At 36.5% G+C, this 20378-nt stretch overlaps 1 protein-coding gene and 1 long non-coding RNA gene across 2 annotated transcripts; one reads left to right on the forward strand and one right to left on the reverse strand.

Moving 5' to 3' along the window:
- Positions 1–1103: 1103 nt before the first annotated feature.
- On the reverse strand, positions 1104–5285 carry FPS1 (farnesyl diphosphate synthase 1). The gene is made up of 12 exons (XM_086238414.1): positions 5092–5285; positions 4155–4179; positions 3838–3953; positions 3616–3702; positions 3404–3520; positions 3232–3320; positions 2558–2609; positions 2124–2219; positions 1939–1983; positions 1747–1836; positions 1586–1657; positions 1104–1460 (listed from the first exon to the last, which is right to left on the reverse strand). The coding sequence occupies exons 1-12, from the start codon at positions 5200–5202 to the stop codon at positions 1332–1334; spliced, it is 1029 nt and encodes a 342-aa protein (XP_086094540.1). The 5' UTR covers positions 5203–5285; the 3' UTR covers positions 1104–1331.
- A 12430-nt stretch (positions 5286–17715) lies between these two features.
- Positions 17716–18647, forward strand: LOC147299889 (uncharacterized). The gene is made up of 3 exons (XR_015120252.1): positions 17716–18094; positions 18265–18349; positions 18633–18647. It is a non-coding gene; the product is annotated as an uncharacterized LOC147299889 (long non-coding RNA).
- Positions 18648–20378: the final 1731 nt, after the last annotated feature.

A 20378-nucleotide genomic window follows, 5' to 3' on the forward strand; every position in this document is an offset into this window, starting at 1 on the left:
TTGATCTGCAATGGGCAGAAGATCGTGGCCACCCGTGTGCGTCAAGCGCGCATCCCGGTGAGTGGCAGACAGCTGCTGTGGTGAATAGTAGATTGTCGGCCACTTTATTCCATCCCTCCACATGTACTGCTTTGCCCCTGGCTTCTTTCAAAATTCTGGACTCAGCTTCAGCTTTTTGAATTTCTCAAAAGCCCTTCATTGTCTTTTCGCATGCTGGTGGGGCCCACTTAAATTAAAAACTCACACACTCTCACTCTCAGCCGGACCCTCCCCTCGCCCTCAACTCCTACTCTCAGTCACCCTCACTCTCATACCTCCGGCCTACTGTAGACAAAATGAGAGTTTCCTCCCACTCTCACTCTCAAGCTCAAGCTCACCATTGTGGAAGGCCTTATGGGCATGATGAGTGTTTGGCACTTTGGGCCATTTGATGTTGAGTTGGGACTTTAGAGGTGGGCCTTTAGAGTTGGGCCTTCCTTCTCTTGGATTTGGGGCAATTTGATGGGGAGCAAGAACATTGAATGGAGACTACGGAGTGAATGGGAATGTATGTATATGATCCCATTCCCATGAATAAGAGTAAGAGAGAGTCAACTGTCATCCCATGAAATCATGAATTATGAATACGATCTCATTCCGAAACATACTTTACTTTATGGCCTGCTTACTTCTAGACTAGTAGTGCAAGTTCATTATTTGCCCAGCAAGAATCGACTCAAGAATCCATCCATTCCAGACATGTTATTATTGTGTACTACTTCAAATGGTATGAAATTATGGAAATAATCTATTTAGTATGTAGCCAGAAATACACATACAGTTGCCCTTTAAATTCCAAGCCAAAATTCAGGGAATCAGATTCTCGGTCTTTCAGACAAGTTGGGAGGTCTCGGGAGAACAATCATAAAATGGTATTGTCATCTGCCAACTGCCTTTGCATTTATAATGAGTCATGATGATATGTTCATTGCATATTGCAAACTATCAAGGAATAGCATCATTATTCAATTATCATATTTTGTTTCAGATACTAGATCAAGCATGCATCAATCGAATTCTTCTGTGATTATATATGAATGTAGAGCTCATGGTATCGGTCTGAATAGAAAAGGTAGAATGATTAATGATGTTTATTCAGCACTGAACTAAGCAATACCCAAGGCTGCTACATGTTTATTAAAACAGGATACAAATACAACAAGATTGGAATAATAGAATTCCTTTTACAGAACAACAGAAGCACAAATCAGGAAACTGAACCCAGAAAATTTTACATCTTCCAACCTAGCTCAGCTCTGTCCTTGTCCTTCCAAGAACCAGATTTCTATTTCTCATTTCTGCCTCTTGTATATCTTACCCAAGAAGGACTTCAACACTGCTTGCACTGCTTTGCTAGGGTGACCTTCAATGGCACTCGTCAGCTTCTCGTAGCTTTTGCTCTCATACTCCGCAAATACACCCTATCGCAAAGTCCGATTAAACACACCTTATCAGTTATCAGCACCTACAACTACTAGTAGTAGAAATTTTCTACTCTTATAATGTTAATTACTCATGAAATAACTTCAAATGATCAAGTTCAAACCTGAATATCAAGTTCCTTGTAGAGGGCCTTTACTTTTGCAACATTTTCTGGGTCTGCTTTCCCGTAGTTCTCCTGGAAACGCGCACCATAAGTGAGAAAATTTAATTTAATTTAATTTTGATTAGGAAACAACAGGCAAGATATAAAAGACCAACTCTTACGTGTAATATTTTCTTTTGTTCCTCATTGCAAAGTTCCAAAGCTTTCACAACCAACCAAGAGCACTTGAAATCTTCAATATCTGTTCCTATCTGATAGCACAAAGCACTTGAGTAAGAACTCTCATCAAACAAGTAATATATGGAATATCTCAACTTTATGAGGCTGAATATATATATCTTCCTGAATCTCACCTTACCAATTGTCTCAGGATCGCCGAAGCAATCCAAATAATCATCCTATTAAAAGAAAAAGAAAAAGAAAAAAAAAACAGGTTATTAACAACTAAAGAGTTCCATTGTTGAAGAGGGGGAGGGGGAAGTTTACCCAAAAGAAAAATTACAGGTATTTTGTATATTAAAAGAAAAGAAAAAATTACCTGTACTTGAAAGTAGACCCCCATCTCAACAAGAATGTTTTTTACATCAATATGCTTTTCCAGCTCCTCACCTGACATAAGCAATGCACATGCAACCTGAAATGGGGCACATGTACAGAAACCAGTCAGCCAAATCTTTCAATGTACAACACCAGAACAAAAAAAAATGACACTGAATGTGAATACATTATGATATGAATACTATAAAAAGACTCAGAGTGTTTTGTATACTTCTCAAATGAGACACCATTATTGATTTAAGCAAAGACCAAAGAAGTTTTATATACTGGGAACAAGGATGTATCATGTGACATCAAATAATAATGAAAAGGATACAGACCAAAGACACTGGTTTATAATAACACATACACTGGAACAGAACAAGGAACGTTAACAATTCAAGTAGTTTAATTGCTATAAAAATATGTACTCACTGAAAGGTAAAACGAGTAATAGGCAGTCTTGTACTGAACAATACGGCGGTGACTGCAAGAGATCCAAACCATTGATAGGTTAGCAAACACATAAAATTATATAACATAATACTATAACGTGATAGAAACAGAAAATATAGTCAATAGATGCTTAAATAAATAAATAAATAAAGGAAGACTATTCAGTCGAATTGCAAGATTATCTCCAGTTATTCTCCATACCATATTCATAGCGTATTAAAAGGTCTCAAGAGGTTCTAATTTTTAACATACCCTACCTCCCAAATAAATGGTCATCAACTCAAGCAGTGAGAATATTGGCCATAGTACTTCAGAAGAAATAAAGGAAAAGGAAAACTATATTCAGTCGGATGGTGAGATTAAACAACAGTTGTGAATGTGAATTCAAAAGAGCTATCTTCAAACCCCAACATGCATTTGTACATTGCATGCAAACTATTGCATCCTCCTTGGCAGCATAATGCATTAACTTCTTCTTACTAGGGATAATAACTTATGATGGGTAAACTTGTCCTGGATAGTACTAACCAGGCACTTACTAAACTGTCATAGTTGCTGAGAATGTGTACATGGGTTGGTTACTTATTTTAAAAACTAAGCATGCCTACAAACATTTTGCTATTGTCAATAACCTTTTACAATTCTTCACTCACATTGACAATGAGTATTTGGATAGATCTTTCTCTCCTTCAATAGTAGTGATCAAATCTATCATCTGACCTGAAGCAGTTTGAAATTCCACCTGCAAAAACATGGCATAAGTTAGGTGTTTAGCTTTTTATTAAAGTGAATACTAATCAGGCCAACACTCTACAACTCCACTACCTCATTGAACAAATCAAGAAGATCTGCATAATATGGCTTTTCCCTGAAGTGTTTTCTGAGAATCCTTGGAATATGGTTTCGAAGTACAACACCATCATTTACTGCAATCATACCAACCTACATGATACAGTTTCACCAGTTAATTGCTTTACCAACCATGATAACACAAAAATAAATAAAGAAATCTATGTAAGTTCACTCTTCCCACAAACCTTGGGCAATCTAAACCAACAAGGTTGACCACGTCGTGTGTGAGAGCCATCCATAATGTCATCGAGAACCAGGAAAAATGCTTGAAGCTGCAAGTAGTATCACCATGAAACTGTAAGTTTCTTAGGCAATGTACTAGAGTAATACTAAAACAACAAGAACAAGCAATATCTACAAAAGAACTCTCAGGCTCAACCGAGAATGGAAAGGCTTTATTTCCATACCCATTCAATGCACCAACCAAGAGCGCTGGCCAGGAAGATTTCATCTTCAGTTAATTCCCTTCCTTCTTGCAACAACTTGTAGCTGTCAATAACAGACAATCCCCGGTTCAGCTTCCCTGCAGGATAAAATAAGATTTAGAACTGCTTGGGTAAGAATTTTTTTTTTTTTTCTCTCTCTGTTTAATTTCCCTTCTCAGACTTTCACCTTCTTTTGTTTCCTTTCACAGCATAAATTTAAGAACAACTGATAAGTTGAACTTAATACTTTGCACAAAAAAAAATTTCTTAAGAAGTTCACATAAATTTTGAACCCTCACCTCCAGGCACATTGTAGTCCAACATCTGTAACAGACAAAGTAAATTGGACAGTTAGGAAACCAAAGATAAGATGCATATATTAATGAAATCACGCTTGTCCACGCAAACATACATACAGAGATGTATTTTAAAAATTGCTTACTAAATCAAATTATTAAAAACCACACACCTAAAAATGAAAATTACTTTTGGGAACTAATCATAACGTAGTAGAGGATCAACATATGATTAGAGAAAGTCCTAGGCGGTTTCTAAGAGATAGAATTAAGAAGTAAGAGGGATTAAAGAAATGCATAAGTAATGTATAGCATCCCAATAGACCAGGCATTTTCAGAGATAGAATGTATCTAGAATTATTCACATCCAAATGCAAGTGGGGTTCAAACTTTGCAATTGATATCTCCCCTGGGATATTCTTTTCCCAGGCTGTCTACTGGCTAATGCTGTGTGTAAATCCAGAACGCAAAACTCCTACAACCCAGTTCCCACCACATAGTTTAGATCAATGAGACAATGAATGAACTAAATTATTACCATTTTCAACAATTTAACCATGTTGCACTCTCTTTAATCAATTGATCTCAAAGTTTCCTGGACCTTTTCAAATCAATTTGGATGTGATCTTTAGGATTCTACAATCTGCAACTCTCATTATAATGACCCTGTTACCATCTGAATGTCAAAATTTCTAAAACAGCATTTTCTAAAATCCTTATGATCTCTCCCATGTCTTTAATGCAACCCAACTATTCCCTGCATTTATACACTTTTTCTGACGTCCTGGTTTTCCATAAACAAACGAAACCATCCAAACATGGTTATCAAGCTCGAATATGCACAACGTGCAAAATGGTGTCCTTACTAAGCATAGAATGATAGACAGACACCAAAGGATTTAAAAATGTGAAATAAGAAAACTAGAAATGAAGATGGTACCCGCTCGACCCATTGACGAGAGACGTCGGTGAATTCGAAAGCAGGGTCTTCCAAGAGCTCCGATTTGAGAACAGAGTAGACCTTGAGAAACTTTGACTTCAGATCCGCCATGCCAGACTGGAAATGAGAAAGACAGAGGTTCAGTGGTGTTTGTATTTAGGCTCACTCACGAATCACTATAGAGGGAAAAAAATAGAGCCAGCGACTTTCAGCTTTTAAACTGGATCCTCATTCCCAATTGGGCCCGAATTCTACCAAAATTGCACTCCTTGCCATTCCTCAATTTCTATTTTCTCCACTTCACAACTCACAATATTATATTAATTTCTTTTTTAACTTCAGATGAGCTCACCAAGATCTTCATTTTCTGATTTTATCACGCACCTATCAGTCTATTTATTACCACTGCTATACATAAATATTTGGGTCCCTACTCCCTATATTTCTTAAAATTACTAATAAAGGTAGTGGGTCCCATCACCATTCATGATTCACCCATGCTCTCGGAGTATGGCATTATGCTTACTCTCCATTTAGTATTTTTGGAAATGTTTTAATTTTTTCAGGCGTACTAGCTGTCATTCTGCAGTATAGAGAACAGCCTTATAACTAAAATTGTTAGAAGATCATTTCTGTAAAATAATTAATTAAATTAAAAATTATTCTCCATTTATTTGTTAATAGTTAAATAATTAAATAATTTCAAATTTAATTAATTTAAAAAGTGATTTTACAAAACGAACGAATTCAATTAAAGAATTACACTACGAAGTAGAACTATAAATTAAAATAACACAAATGAGAAAACAATTAGCATTTCTCTTTTTTCTTTCATATTTAATGGATGCAACATAGGGGTATGTGAATTTAACACATTGAACCTTAAGTTTAAAAGTTCAAATAATATGATTGCAATTTTTTAGATTTTATTCCTTACTGTATAAAGGTTGAAGAGGATACAGACCAAAGACGCTGATTTATAATAACATACACTAGAACAGAACAAGAAACGTTAACAATTCAAGTAGTTTAATTGCTATAAAAATATGTACTCACTGAAAGGTAAGACAAGTAATAGACAGTCTTGTACTGAACAATACGGCGGTGACTGCAAGAGATTCAAACCATTGATATAACATAATATTATAACGTGATAAAAACAGAAAATATAGTCAATAGATGCTTAAATGAATAAATAAACAAAAGAATACTATTCAGTCGAATTGCAAGATTATCTCCAATTATTCTCCATACCATATTCATAACCTATTAAAAGATCTGAATTTGGTTAATTATATTTATATATCTTAATTATATATTATTTTTTAACTTAATATCTCAATTTTAAAAAGTTACATTCCAGTATCTTAATTATGATAGCTCGTTACTTGAATACCTCTGTTAATTTCACCGTTAGCTAACTCATTACTGCTGACAAAAAGAATGAGAGTGGCCTTTTTTTTTTTTTTTTTTTTTTGCCATGGAATGAGAGTGGCCTTAAAGTTGATAAAAAGAGCATATATATTACATTGCCTTTAGTAGAAAGAAAGAGCAAACAAGATAGCTAATAATAGTATTTTACCGGGTTGCTGATTAGTGACTACCCTACCAGTACCAACCATGGTATAATGGTAGTTAACACAGAAGGCTGAGCCCATAAGTTATAAACAAAATCCAAATCCCATGACTTGGAAGAAATCGACGGCCAGGCCAGCACACGATTGGCGACTCGTGGACTAACATAATTGAAAGATTAGGTAGAGAGATTCGGCTATTTATTTGGTGCTTAATTTACTGCTTTTGTCATAGTATTAATAGACTCATAGACAGTCTTGTAGAAGAGATTTTTCAGTACCATTCCACGTATAATAATATAATGATATGTATTCTTATTTTAAATAAAATTTAAAATTTTTTAAAAATAAATCTATATAATAAAACATAATAATTTTTAAATTATCTTCATATTCAAATAGTTAGAAATTGTTTCGGCTTAAATTTAATAGAAAAATAAGATTAAATATCAAATATCAATAGTTTTTTAGTAAAGCAGCAAGACACTAATTTTTTTTAGTTTAGGTACTAACTTAGAGTAAAACATTTTGGATTAGGTCACAAATCAGTTTGTTATACAGTTGTGACTGTCGAACAGTTACAGTTGTAATTATCGAACAGTCACAGTTGTGACTATTTAAAATTTATAAAAAATCAAAATTTTTAAGGGTTTCATAATTTTGATTTAGGTTTGGGGGATGAAGTCCTATAACCCAAAGACTAAACATTAAAGTTTAAGCCTTGCAAATATTGAAAAAACAACAAATCAATAAAAAAGTTATGATTGTTAGACAGTCACAGTTCGATATAACCATGTTTTTTAAAGTTGGTACCTAAACTGAAATTTAGTAACTAAAGTGAAATGACATAAATGTTTTAGTAGTTGAAATGAAAAAATATTATAATTTGGTACCTAAAATCAATGGACCTTAAATTTAATAGTCTGTTATTTATTTTCTAACCCATGAGAATTGGTTTGTCGCATTTCTCTCCTCAGTTAATTAACATTAATCTCTCCTTAATTAATTTTCTCAAATTTATTTTTTATCAAAATATCAATATTTGTGTAATAAAAAGAGTCACCTCACATTTACAATAGTGAGTACAAAAGTGTTCTATAACACATACGAATACATCGGCAGTCATACCATATACGTAATCAAGTTGCCTCGAAAATTTTAAGTCGTGATAGTGCCCACAAGGCCACACCCGCCACCAACTCAAGCCAGCAAGCTACCAGTAGTATTCACACGAGCCAGGGTGTTGGGGTGTCAAGTGTTGACCCAATTCAATCGAATATGCCCCCAACTCCCATGAACTTCCTTTTGAGAACTCTGATCCGATGCAACCAACCATACTTCAAAAGCTCTCTATTTTTCTATTTTGACCATTCAGATCAAATACTTGGATCGAGTAATGAGATTTGACTATATCGGACGGCTCATTATGCTGAGAGTATGTTAATGTGAGGCAACAGAGAAGTAGGAGAGAGCATCTAAGTAAATAAGTCAGCCATCAACATTGAAGTAAGAAAATACCCATTAAAATAAGTTGCCCGAATTGCACATGGTAGTGATGGGCTAATGTAATCAAAATCAAGCACATCGAAGACTTCAATTTAACTACAGCCGCCATATTGGAATAACCTCTAGCCTATAGCATCCCTGCAGTTCACTGCATTTACCAATTAATTAATCTAAGGATCTTAATAAGGCCAACTCAGCAGAAATTATTATTTTATATCAAAAATTTTAAAAGGGGGAGATGACGGTGGAGATGGGTAATAACGTGGGAGGAGAGAGAAAGAGGAGAAGGTGGAATTAGGGATTTACTGTGCAAAGTAAATGAGTTTTTATCCAAAAATAAATATGAAGTTATTTGATCCATTAGATTAAATAAATGGTTTAGATTTTCCTAAAGGTACATAACTTGACTGCAGAGAATCATGATCCCACTCTTCACAATTAATTCTTCTTTTTCCATTTCTTTTGAAAGATTAATGTTGGATTTGATATTCCTATATTAGAAAGACCACTTCAAAGACAAGCATCCAACGTTGGATTTCAATCTATTATCTCTAATAAAACATTAAAGTAATTAAAGCAAATTTGATTTAAAATTTTCTATGAGAGTATGACTGTATGAGACAAGACATTTTCTTAGATATTTTTATTAGAATAATGCTATACTTACCACATTTCTTATACCACATTCTTATACCATCTCACGTGTCATTACTTTATTGGACAGAGTTTTTCTTTTTCATTTTGGGTTTTTATTTTTATTTTTTAGTATCCAATGTATGAATGCCATGTAAGTTGCCACATAAGGTGGTATAAAATTATGGTATAAAAATGTGGTATATCTAGCACTACTGTTTTTATTATTGCCATATGCAATCAATAAATTTTGTAAAGATTCTACCACGTCATACGCCTTGGCACAAAACTGATTGGCCTGCAAAATCGATGGCCCAAACTGTTGTAGGTTGGCTCGGTTTGGACTCACGTCAGCAAGAGATTCTAAGTTGGGCCCGACATGTATTAGGTAGCTTTTGGCCGGTTTGGGCTTTTTACCGCCCAACAACAACTCGACCCGCCCAATTAATTTTATATATTATAAATATAGAATTATTTATATAATAATATTAATATATATATATATCAAATTTTTTTCCTAACAACCTAGCCTCTCCCTCTCGATTTTTCTCCTATCCTCAGTCCTCAAAGTCATCTTCTCCACTTCCAAGTTGGGTAGGCCATCGTCGCACCACCTTCAAGGTGGTGATCACAGCCCACCATTGCACCACCGCCGTCGCCTCTCTTAAACTCTCTTTGGTCCTTTCTCTAGCCCTCTCCTCTCTCTATTCTTCTCTCTGATTGCCAATTCTCCCTCGATTCATCGTCGATCGGCATCGTGTGCACATCTCTCCTTCTCGCAGATCGGTGACTTAGCTTCCTCTTTCCAACTCTCATTTCCTCTCTTTGATCTCAACATCCATTCACCGACCTCAAACCGAAACCGAGCGAACCGAAAAAATTTGGGCATTTACGGGTCGGTAGCACCCCAAACCGACCCCCTCGGAGCGGCCAGCGGGTTGAGTCCTAACCCGACCCACCAAACTTGTGCCTACCCCTACTATGTCATTCATCACCTTAATTAACACCAAAACTTAAGGTTTATCCAGATGTTAATTTTAGCTGCCGCTAGTTGGTTTAGTGCGTAGTTTATGGGATAGTCCAATTGAAATGACTATAGAATCCCATGCACTCAAGTTTGAGCTCTATAATAATTCACCAATGTACTAGTTTAGTAATATTTCTTTTTATTTTGTGGCAGATGCATTCACAAATGCGGCAAATCTTGGACACTTCTTCATAACCACACATCTTTGGACTCATTCTCTTATTGCTTGTGTTATTTTGCTTTTTAATTTTTTTTAAAGTAATTTAGCAAAAAGTCACAAAAAATTGTAAGTTTCACTCATACACTCATGTAAAAGATCTATTTATTTTTAAGTCATAAGAAGTGGTTTAAAATTAAACTTTTTTCTGACGCTGTATGTAACCCTTATGGTGTGTTTGGATGGAGGAAAAAAACTCGGAATTTAAACAAAACTCAGCATTTAAGAAATTACATGCTCTAATTTCCTTGTTTGGGTCAATCAATACAGAATTTTGTAAATTCTAGGTGGAAAAAAACTTGGGATTTGAAGCCTGTAAATTCCATCTAAATTGGTGTCATTTTCAAAATTTCAATTTTTACAAAAGAAAAATAAGACGTGTCGACCATATCGACACTACCACCACTACCGCCAACGTCACCACCACTAACACCACCACCCCCGCCACCACCCCCGCTGCCGCTGCCGCCACCACCACCACCACCACCACCACCAACACCTAGACCGCGCACCACCGTCGCCGCCACCACCACCATCACCATCACCGTCACCACCACCACCGCCATCACCGTCACCGCCGCCGCCACCACCACCACCACCACCGCCATCATCGTCACCGCCGCCACCACCACCACCACCACCACCGCCACCACCATCACCGCCACCCCCGCCACCACCCCCGCTGCCGCTGCCGCCACCACCACCACCAACACCTAGACCGCGCACCACCGTCGCCGCCACCACCACCATCACCATCACCATCACCGTCACCACCACCACCACCACCACCATCACCGTCACCGCCGCCACCACCATCACCGCCATTGCTGACACCACCACCACCACCGCCACCGCCACCGCCACCGCCAACACCCCAATTTTAGCCACCACCAATTCTCCCACCGCTTGTGGGCCATCACCCCTACCAATATGGTCAACTCACCATAAACATCATTTTTATTGTTGCCACCATCACCATCACTCTTTTGAATTGATGCATCAAAAATTAAAACTACCATAAATTCTGTATTTAAACTCTATTATGTTTACATGTTATCCAAACAAGAGAATCTACATATTCTAGAATTTTAAATCACATCGTTTTAAATTCCGTCATTTGTGAATTTCTTAGTAATTTCAAACTACTTCATCCAAACGCACCATTAGAGAGTTGAACTTTATTTTGTTATAATTCAGTATGTAAAGAGTTACACTTTATTTTATTGTGATGCAGAATGTAACTCTTGTAGAGTTACACTTTATAATTTTGTAGAATTATACTTTTTTTTTAATGATGTAGTATTGTTTTAAGGTTTAAGCTATAGCATTTAGATTTTATGACTTCATATTTAGGGTTTTAAGGATTTAGCCTTAAATTCTAAAGACTAAACCATAAACCTTAAACTCTCAAAAGAATTCAAAAAAATTAAACTAAAGCTTGGGTATGATTGAATACCTTATTTGGTTATACTTGAGTTTGAATAGTATTGAATGCTCCATACTTGATTTTTTTTTTGAATTGTGGCTTAGAGATATATTTTGTAGCTTAAAAATAAATAGATTAGAAGTTTGAGTTTATGACTAAAAAAAATTGTATGTTGTGCCTTATTAATAAAGAACTCTTTGTTTTTTATTAGGGAGAAAGGGGATCGAACTTGGGTGAAGAAAAAATTATACTGTTATTTCAATTGGGCTATCCCAACAATTACATTTTGACTTTTCACTTTGATAGAAGAAGTGTTGATCAACTTTTATAATTTTCTTTAAAGGAAAAAAAAAAAAAAAGTACATGAAGGTTCCATTTTTCGTGATTTGCCTTGTGCCCCTCATTAGTCCATAGGCTGGCCCATAAAAATTTGAGTTGCTTGTTAAGACATTTTATATGAATAAAAAACTCTATTACTAGATGAGCTTAATAGTTATGAGTGGAGCACGCTTCTAGGACATTCATGCAGTCCTGCTCCTCATGGTTGGTCGAAAAATTCTAAAAAAACCTCATTTTTCTCTTTTCACACCCTACATAAAAGAGTACTGCTATTTGCACACTCTATTTTTTCTTTTTGCACACCCCAAAAACTTAATTTGTGAAATGACAAAAAACACCCAAAACCCTCATCCTTCTATCTCTAATTCCCTATTTCTCCCCATCACAGCACCTCCACACCCCAGACCCAAGCTTAACAGGAACCACCCCGGCGACCACCCCAGCCTTGCCCCGTTAAGACCGGCGACCGCCTCGGACCGCTCCCCTCTCTCTCTCTCTCTCTCTCTCTCTCTCTCTCTCTCTCTCTCTCTCTCTCTCTCTCTCTCTCTCTCTCTCTCTCTCTTTCTCCTTCCCTCTCTCATCTCCCTTTCCCTGTCTCTGTCTGGCTTCAAGACTGATGACCTCCCCACCGCCTCCCTCAATCTCCCCTCTTCCCACTGAAACCCCCATCCCCTCCTCTTTATCTTTCCCTAAAACCCAACCCCAGCCCTTCCTCTTTCTCTCTCCCCGAAACCCAACCTCCGTCCCCCACACCGCTCTCCTTTAGCGAGCCCCCAAAATATTTTACAAAAAAAAAAACTGCAGGTTCAGCGGATGACCGCCAAAAATGTTAGTTTCGTTCGATAGGTATCCGCCGAATAAAACATGATTGTTCGACGGGTACCTGTCGAATGAAACAACCAATTTCAACATTGGTCTGTCGAACTAACTACAACTTTAATTTTTCAAGGTGGATGTTCGGAGAAGAGAAGGAATGATATATATATATATATAGAGAGAGAGAGAGAGAGAGAGAGAGAGAGAGAGAGAGGATGGGTGGGTCGGGTGAAGGGGGAGGGAAGGGGAGGGGCTGGGTGTGTTTTTTTTTTTGTCTGAGTTGATGAGGTGTGTTGTGGTGAGAAATTTTGTGAAATGGATAAAATAAGGATATTATGGTAATTGGGAGGGGTGTGTGTATGAGAAAATTCAATTGTGGGAGAAGTGTGTGGTGTGAAGTGAGAAAAAGTAAGACAAGAGTGTGCAAAAAGAAAAAAAATGTTGTGCAAATATCAGCACTCCACAAAAAACTTTTGATCCAAATATTTCTCTTTTACCCTTAAATAGTTAAAAAAGTTATAAATAATAAAAAGCAATGAAAAAAGTTTGAAACCCTTCTCCTTCTCCCTCTCACCCGAGCCCCACCCTCCACCATTCCCGCCCTTCTTTTAGCCACCTCGTCGGCAACCACTTCCTTTATCCTTTATTTCCCTCTCACCCCCTTTCTCTATCATTAGGAGTGGAAATAGGGATAGGCAGGGATGAATATGTTACCTTCACACATAATCAAATTTTTTTTGGCCTTCATATCCGCACAATCCCTATATTGTTCAATACATGAATTCCCCGTACCCGCGGAGAATGAGATCCTCATCCCTGAATCTACCCTATTAGTTAAAAAAATTTATTTTAAAAGAAATGTTTTAACAAATAAATTTATTATTTTTAAAACTTTTTAAGAAATGAATTTTACTTTAAAGGCACATAATATAGCTAAAGGAAAAGATAATCCAAAACTAGTTATATATAAATTTTATATATTAATAATATAAAATAAAAATGTTATAATATATATTTTTTATATTAATAATATTATACAAATAAAATGTAAATATATAGACTTAATTCGGGGTGGGTTCGAGGATGGGGATTGCAATACCATCCACGCCCCGTACTCGATCAGGGATTTTCAAAAAATCCCAAAATCCAACCACGTACCCAAATTTTCCCCCCATACCTGCCTCGTTTGGTTCGGGTACCAGCGAGTACCCAAACCTACGATTTTTTTTGCTATCCCTATATGTCTATCTCTCTCTCTCTCTCTCTCACTCTCTCTCTCTTTTTCTTTTTCTTTCTCTCTCTTCACTGTACAACCTACAAAGCCATAAGGGAGGCTAGCAAGGTCGCTGGCCTACAGATTGAATGTCGTCAACTGTTGATTTGAAGAAAGAGATCAAGAGATAAATGGGAGGAGATCACTAGTGGTGGTGAGGCTAGATCGAGGGATGAAGTGGTAGGGTGTGAGGCTCAGGTGAAGGGTAGACCATCAATGGATCAAATTTTGATTCGAATCCAATTTGAATTTCGATGTAATTATAAGAGATGGATTTGGTGATTCAATATGATAATCTAATTACAATCTGAATCTGATAACCCATTAAATTAACATTACAAATTTGAATTCGAGTAGATCCCATCCGATTCAATATAATATATAACTTATTTTTTATATGTATATGTAAAGTAATTTGATTTTTTATACATTAAATTACTTAATATGAATTAAATATTTTTGAATTAGATTATCGAATATCTAATTCGATAAGAAAATTAACTCAATCTGTAATCAAATAGATCGGATATGAATTTAGTTATTAAGAATCTATCGGACTATTGGCGGCTAATCTGTTGCACATTTGATTCATTGATAGGTCCAATGGCGGGGGAATTAGGGAATATGGGTTTCATATTTTTTTAATTCTTCTTTTAATAATTAAGTGGAAGAGGAAATTGCACCATTGGTCCACTAATTCTTCACTTAGTCTCATATTGGTCCACGTTCTATTTTTTGTTTCTTATTGGTCCGCTAACTTTGTGACGTGTTCCATTGTGGTCCATACCGTCAAATTAGCACAAATGACCATTTATTTTAGTCATGTGCTGCGCACGTGGGGGCATTGTTGTGGACCAATATGAACCTAAGTGAAAAATTAGGCCCCGTTTAGTATCCAATTCAAAAACAAAAAATTCAAAAACGTAGATCCATTTTAAAAATGTGAGATTTTAAATCCAATTTTTAAAATTTGAACACTTGTTTGGTTGATATATATTTTTTAAATAATTTTTTTTTTCAATAAGTTGTTTGTATTATGATTTAGACTTAGAGTTTGAACCCAATACTCAATACCCGACCCTTGAGACCCAAGATCCGAGAACTAGGGCTCGAGATCCCGAACCCAAGACTTGGGACCCAGCACCCAGGACCTGAGACTCTATACACTAGGTCTATAACTTAATCATCATTGTCAATCTCCTTTGGGTTCATCCTATAATAAACACACACAAATAAGCTAGCTATATGTTGATACCCATTTTGTGCCATGTTGAGCCCTATAAAATATTAGGCCTTAGACTGTATAGAGCCTTATTGTTTGTATCAAATTTAGGCTTTAGATATGTTATAGCCCATTAAGGTATTTGTAAAGGTGAAGATCTTATCATCTATTATATATAAGGCCCTCCACCTCTTTAGTAAAGAGGAGATTCATAACACCTCCTCTAGGGTTCTAATATTTTTCTTTACTCTCCAATTATTTATAGTGAAACCTTAATCACAACCAAGTGGACGTAGCCTGGATCTAATTGGGATCAGGTGAACCACTATACATCCTTGTGTTCGCTTGTGTGATTGTCGTTTTATGTTTTGATTATTGTCGTTGATGGCTTCACGAAATTTGTGCATCAACATTTGGCGTCGTCTGTGGGAATCGAATTTGATTGCCCATTGATCTCTATTTGGTTGAGGCTGATCGATTCCATGTTTTTCTAATCATCCTTATTTTTGTTCAATAAGGAAGAACCCATAAATTTATTCATGAAACCGTGCATCTTCCGAGGATTAGCCTCGTCTCAACCTCTTGCTGCTAAAGAAAAAGAAAAAGTTCTCTCAGTCACAAGTCACAACAAACAAAAACAAACAAACAGATCATCCCTCTTTCATGACACGACAAAGGTAATAGCCAAAAATCACAAAAGTGCACTGCCGCGGTTCTCCCTGCCACTGTCACTGACAGGACCGTCACCAGATTCCACCCTGGAACCCGAAGTAACCTTGTGGAGTCCAACACCCACCGGATGTTAGGCCCGCAATCTCCACAACGATGTCGACGAACGACTGATAGGAAAAACTGATGCCTCGACGTGGTGCGGTCCGACCTCAGCAATCTCTAAAACCTAGGGGGAAAAAATAAGAAAAATAAAACATGAGAATAATCTCTGTGAGTGGACAAAAATAAACTTTAAAACAAACCCCTTGAAAACCATTTGTAAAACTGCTCGTTTATTTTAAACTCATTTTCTTAAAAAAAAAATCTCCCAGTTTTAAAACAATTTCGCAATCCTTCTAAAGCATCATAAAACCATTTAACATAAGATACATGAATAATACAGGATATGCTATCATTCATTGAGAACTTTCTAAATAAAAATATCATGCAAAACTAGAAGTCCAAGAATCAAGAATCAAGAATCAAGATAAAGCATAAAAAGAACTTCTCGTTTAAACCTTTGTATTAGAATTCCTTGGAAGAATAACGAAACTACGTTATACTCGTACCCATACTGTAGACAATGTTCTGGCCACAATCCTGGGCTCGGGCAGGCTTAAATCCGGCCACAATCCCGTACATAGAGGTTACTCTGTATGAGTAGGCTCATATCCTGGCCACAATCTCGTACGGAGAGATCACTCCGCACGAGCAGGCTTGTATCTTGGCCACAATCTCATACAGGCTCGTATGCTGGCCACAATCTCGTACGGAGAGGTCACTCCGCATAAGCATGCTCATATCCTGACCACAATCTCGTACGGAGAGGTCACTCTACACGAGCAGGCTTGTATCCTGGCCACAATCCCGTGCATTTTGCACAGGCAGGCTCGTCCGATCAGTACTTGCATTTTCACAGCAGTTGTTAAATAATCTTTAAATCTCTACTTACTTTTGAGATAAATGGTTAAACATTTTTCAATTCATTCCAAAACTCTTCTTAACAATCCAACTTATCAAAAGGTGCTTTTCCTTAGAATCACAACGTCTCAAACCAAACAAAAACATTCAGATAGATGAACATCCAAGTTAAAATGTGATCTTTTAATAAATTAAGTAACAATTAAAGACCCCTTTTAAAATAAAGAATTCTTCGATATGAATCACATCCAAAAGCTTGTTGAAAGATATCTTAATCATCTAAAATATAAATTCCAAGATAAGGGAAATCGAACTATACGAATGGTTATTTAAGCAAACTTAAGATTTAAAACTCAAATCGATTTCAAATTAAATCAAAGAGACCGAAATGACATGGTAAAACATAATTCAATAATAAAATATCAAGGTCCACTCACAATTTATACCGAGCTGTGCCGAATCTTTCCAGAATTGATTCCTACTCACGATCCTTCACTTGTTTGCCACTACACTACTAGAAAATACCCCATTAGATATCACTAAAAATATATCGGTTTTAAAAAAATCGATATTGTCAAAGTTTTTTATATCAGTTGGATTTTTAGTTTTCTAAAAATGATGTCTAAACACATTTATATATCGTCAAGTTTGCAAATTCGATATCTAAATTTTTGGGTAGAAATTAAAATTCTATGATAACCGATATCTAAACCATGAACTGATATTAATTGTTTCAGCTAAAATCAAATATACAAATTTTTTTGACAACTTAAATGTTTTGACTTAAGTTAGACCCGATACTCCCCCCTCTCAAACACTTCCTCTCACCCCGAGCTCTCTCTCTCTCTCTCTCTCTCTCACACACACCCACAGCCCTCGCCGTTGCTGTGATTTTGCTTTAAATTCCCCCAGACCAGAATCCATGAGGTCTCTACCTCATCGATCCTGCTTTTCAAAAATTCCCAAAGGCTTGACAACTCTTCACTCGCAGACACATTCACTCAGACTCCATCAGACCAAACTCAGCTCCTTCTCTCTCACCCTCGCTCACTGAGACCAAACTCAGATCGACCAAACTCTCCTTCGATCTCTCTATCTCTATGTCTCTCTCTTTTCTCTTCCTCCTAAACACGATTCACTCATCCAAAATTGTAAAACCCCCAAATTCTAGGGTTTCACTTTCTCTCTCCGATGGAAGGGAACGACGAGACCTCGGGACCAATGATCAACGACGAGATCTATCACCCATCGTCCAACACCCACCGCCTAGTATCCATCGTCTAGCTTTTTGTGTAACACCCATCCAACTCCGACTCTGTTCTCCGAGAGCTCTCTCAGGTACTCTCTCTCGCTCTTGCTTTTTGTGTTTTTTATTCACCTTGTTTGCTTGCTATACTCTTCCTTCGGAAGCCTTATTTTCTCTATTATTTTTGAGAATTTTGGTTGAATTTAGACAAATTTTCTCTACTATTAGTTTCTGAAAAATTTTATTTATTTTTTGGTTGCAGGTGGTTTCGGCTCTCTCTTTCTCTGCTATCTTTCCCTTTCTGAGCTCTCACATGCTCTCTGTTATCTGAATGCATCATAGAAAAGGTATGGCATCAAGTATTTAACTTTAGCATATCATGTCAAAGATACGTTTATGTATCAGATCAGCTTGTTTAAATTTGGTTTGTGACTCCAAGGCTTGTCAACACTCAATGCAGAGCCATTGCTTATTGGAATTTCAGTTAGCTCTTTAGATAAAGCTTTTAGGGTTGTTGATATTGGTCCAGATGCTGATAATAAAGAGGAGGTATATGAGTACCTATTTGGAATTATAAGTCTATTATTTCTTTTTATGAATGTAATGATTTTACTCATGTTCTCTCACTAGGCTCTCAAATTCCGCAAGTTTTGGGAGGAGAAGGCAGAGCTCAGGAGATTTAAAGATGGTAAAATTGCAGAAAGCACAGGTTAGGCATTTGTTTTGGCTTTTTTTTTTTTTTTTTTTTACTTAATTGATCTTAGTTGTATTCAATATGATCTAACATTCCTTAGTCTTGCTAAAAATTGTCAAGATGACTAAAATGATGAAACTGTTTGCACAATTCCTTAGTTTGGGAAGGTGAGCAATGGAAAAGACATCTCATTTTAAAAAGGATTTCTGAGCATGTGCTTCTGCGGCATCTTTCTCTATCAAAAGAGAATATCATGCACATCTCGGATCAACTTGATTTCTCTTTGCTCTATGGTGCTGGAGGTAACTAGAGCCATTTATTACTGTTAATTTTCTTGTAAAAAGAAAATTTATGTAATTTCTATGCCTCCTTAGTTTTATACATCGCTTTATGGAAACAACATTGTAATTGCTTCAGATCCTATATCATCTTCTCGGAGTTTGCTTGGGGCATTCGACATTCTATCGAAGCGCTTGCGTCTTATTGAAGACATTCCTCTGACCATGGTTTGTGTCTTAATGGCTTTTATAATGATCACAAGCAATTTACTCTTGTATAAGGTGCACACAAGCAATTTACTCCTGTATAACGATCGTTATAAAAGCCATTCTAAGCTCTGTTTCAAGGTGCACACAAGCCATTGCGTCTTAATGGTTTGTGTCACTGTCTGCATATCATTGATTTCTGTATTGTTTGTTATAAAATGTGTTCAAAATGGTTAGATGAGAATTTTAACATATTTGTTGCGATTCCTTTGGATCAGTTCACAGAGCTTATCAGGGATCTGGTATCTTATGGGACCACAGGTACTTTATCATTTGGTCTATTAGCCATATGGTATTGTAGGCATGCAACAAGTTTAGACTTGCTAAAACAAATTAATTATGATACATGCCATTTTGAAATAACTAACTATGAAATCTTATGCATCTACCTCAGTTTATGCGTACGTCAGTGCTGGAGTTTACGTTCATTGCCGGGAATATGCAGCTGGCCTCTTGAACCCTGTAGGTTGATCTCAGCATACTTCTGATTTTTGTATCTTTTTGAAATTCTCTCTTCTTCTGGGTTTGGTGCTAGTTCAATAAATTTCTTGATTTGGTGTGTAAATCTCTAGTACTGGTTGATTGTTGGAAGTAGTTCAATTTGTTCTCTTATAATTCGAAGGTTGGTGCTTTGATGACTGGCTGAATTAGACTAGAGTCTTTGATTAATTTGATCAAGTTGCCTATTAACCACCATGTTCCTGTTTTGGGTGATTTATTGTTCACTAGCTGTTACCAGTCCAGAGGTCTATTGATTGGGGCAAATATGTTATTTGATTGTTTGCAGTACAGTGGTCCCTTCTTACCTAGAGTGGATATAGATGCAATTATGATATGTTCATCTACCCTAATTGAATGTTTGTTTAGTATCAACTACTTTAGTTACAGCAAACAGAGTTTGTCTGTTACAGCAAAAATGTGTGAAGTAAACGTTTGAAAAGATTGTCCAATATATGTTTAGTTAATGTGTATGGCTTTTGCAATGATGTGGATCAAATCTCTTTCTGGAAGAAATTTCAAATTCAATATTTGTTACTGAACTAATGTGCCTAGCCAATGTAGGTCCTTTTCTCATGTTTTGAATTTGATTTTTTCTCTCTGTTGGGTGAATAGTTAACTTAAGAGTTACATACCCTG

The sequence above is a fragment of the Dryas octopetala genome, chromosome 1 (assembly GCF_963921425.1).
Source record: "Dryas octopetala chromosome 1, drDryOcto1.1, whole genome shotgun sequence".
In the NCBI taxonomy this organism is placed as follows: domain Eukaryota; kingdom Viridiplantae; phylum Streptophyta; class Magnoliopsida; order Rosales; family Rosaceae; genus Dryas; species Dryas octopetala.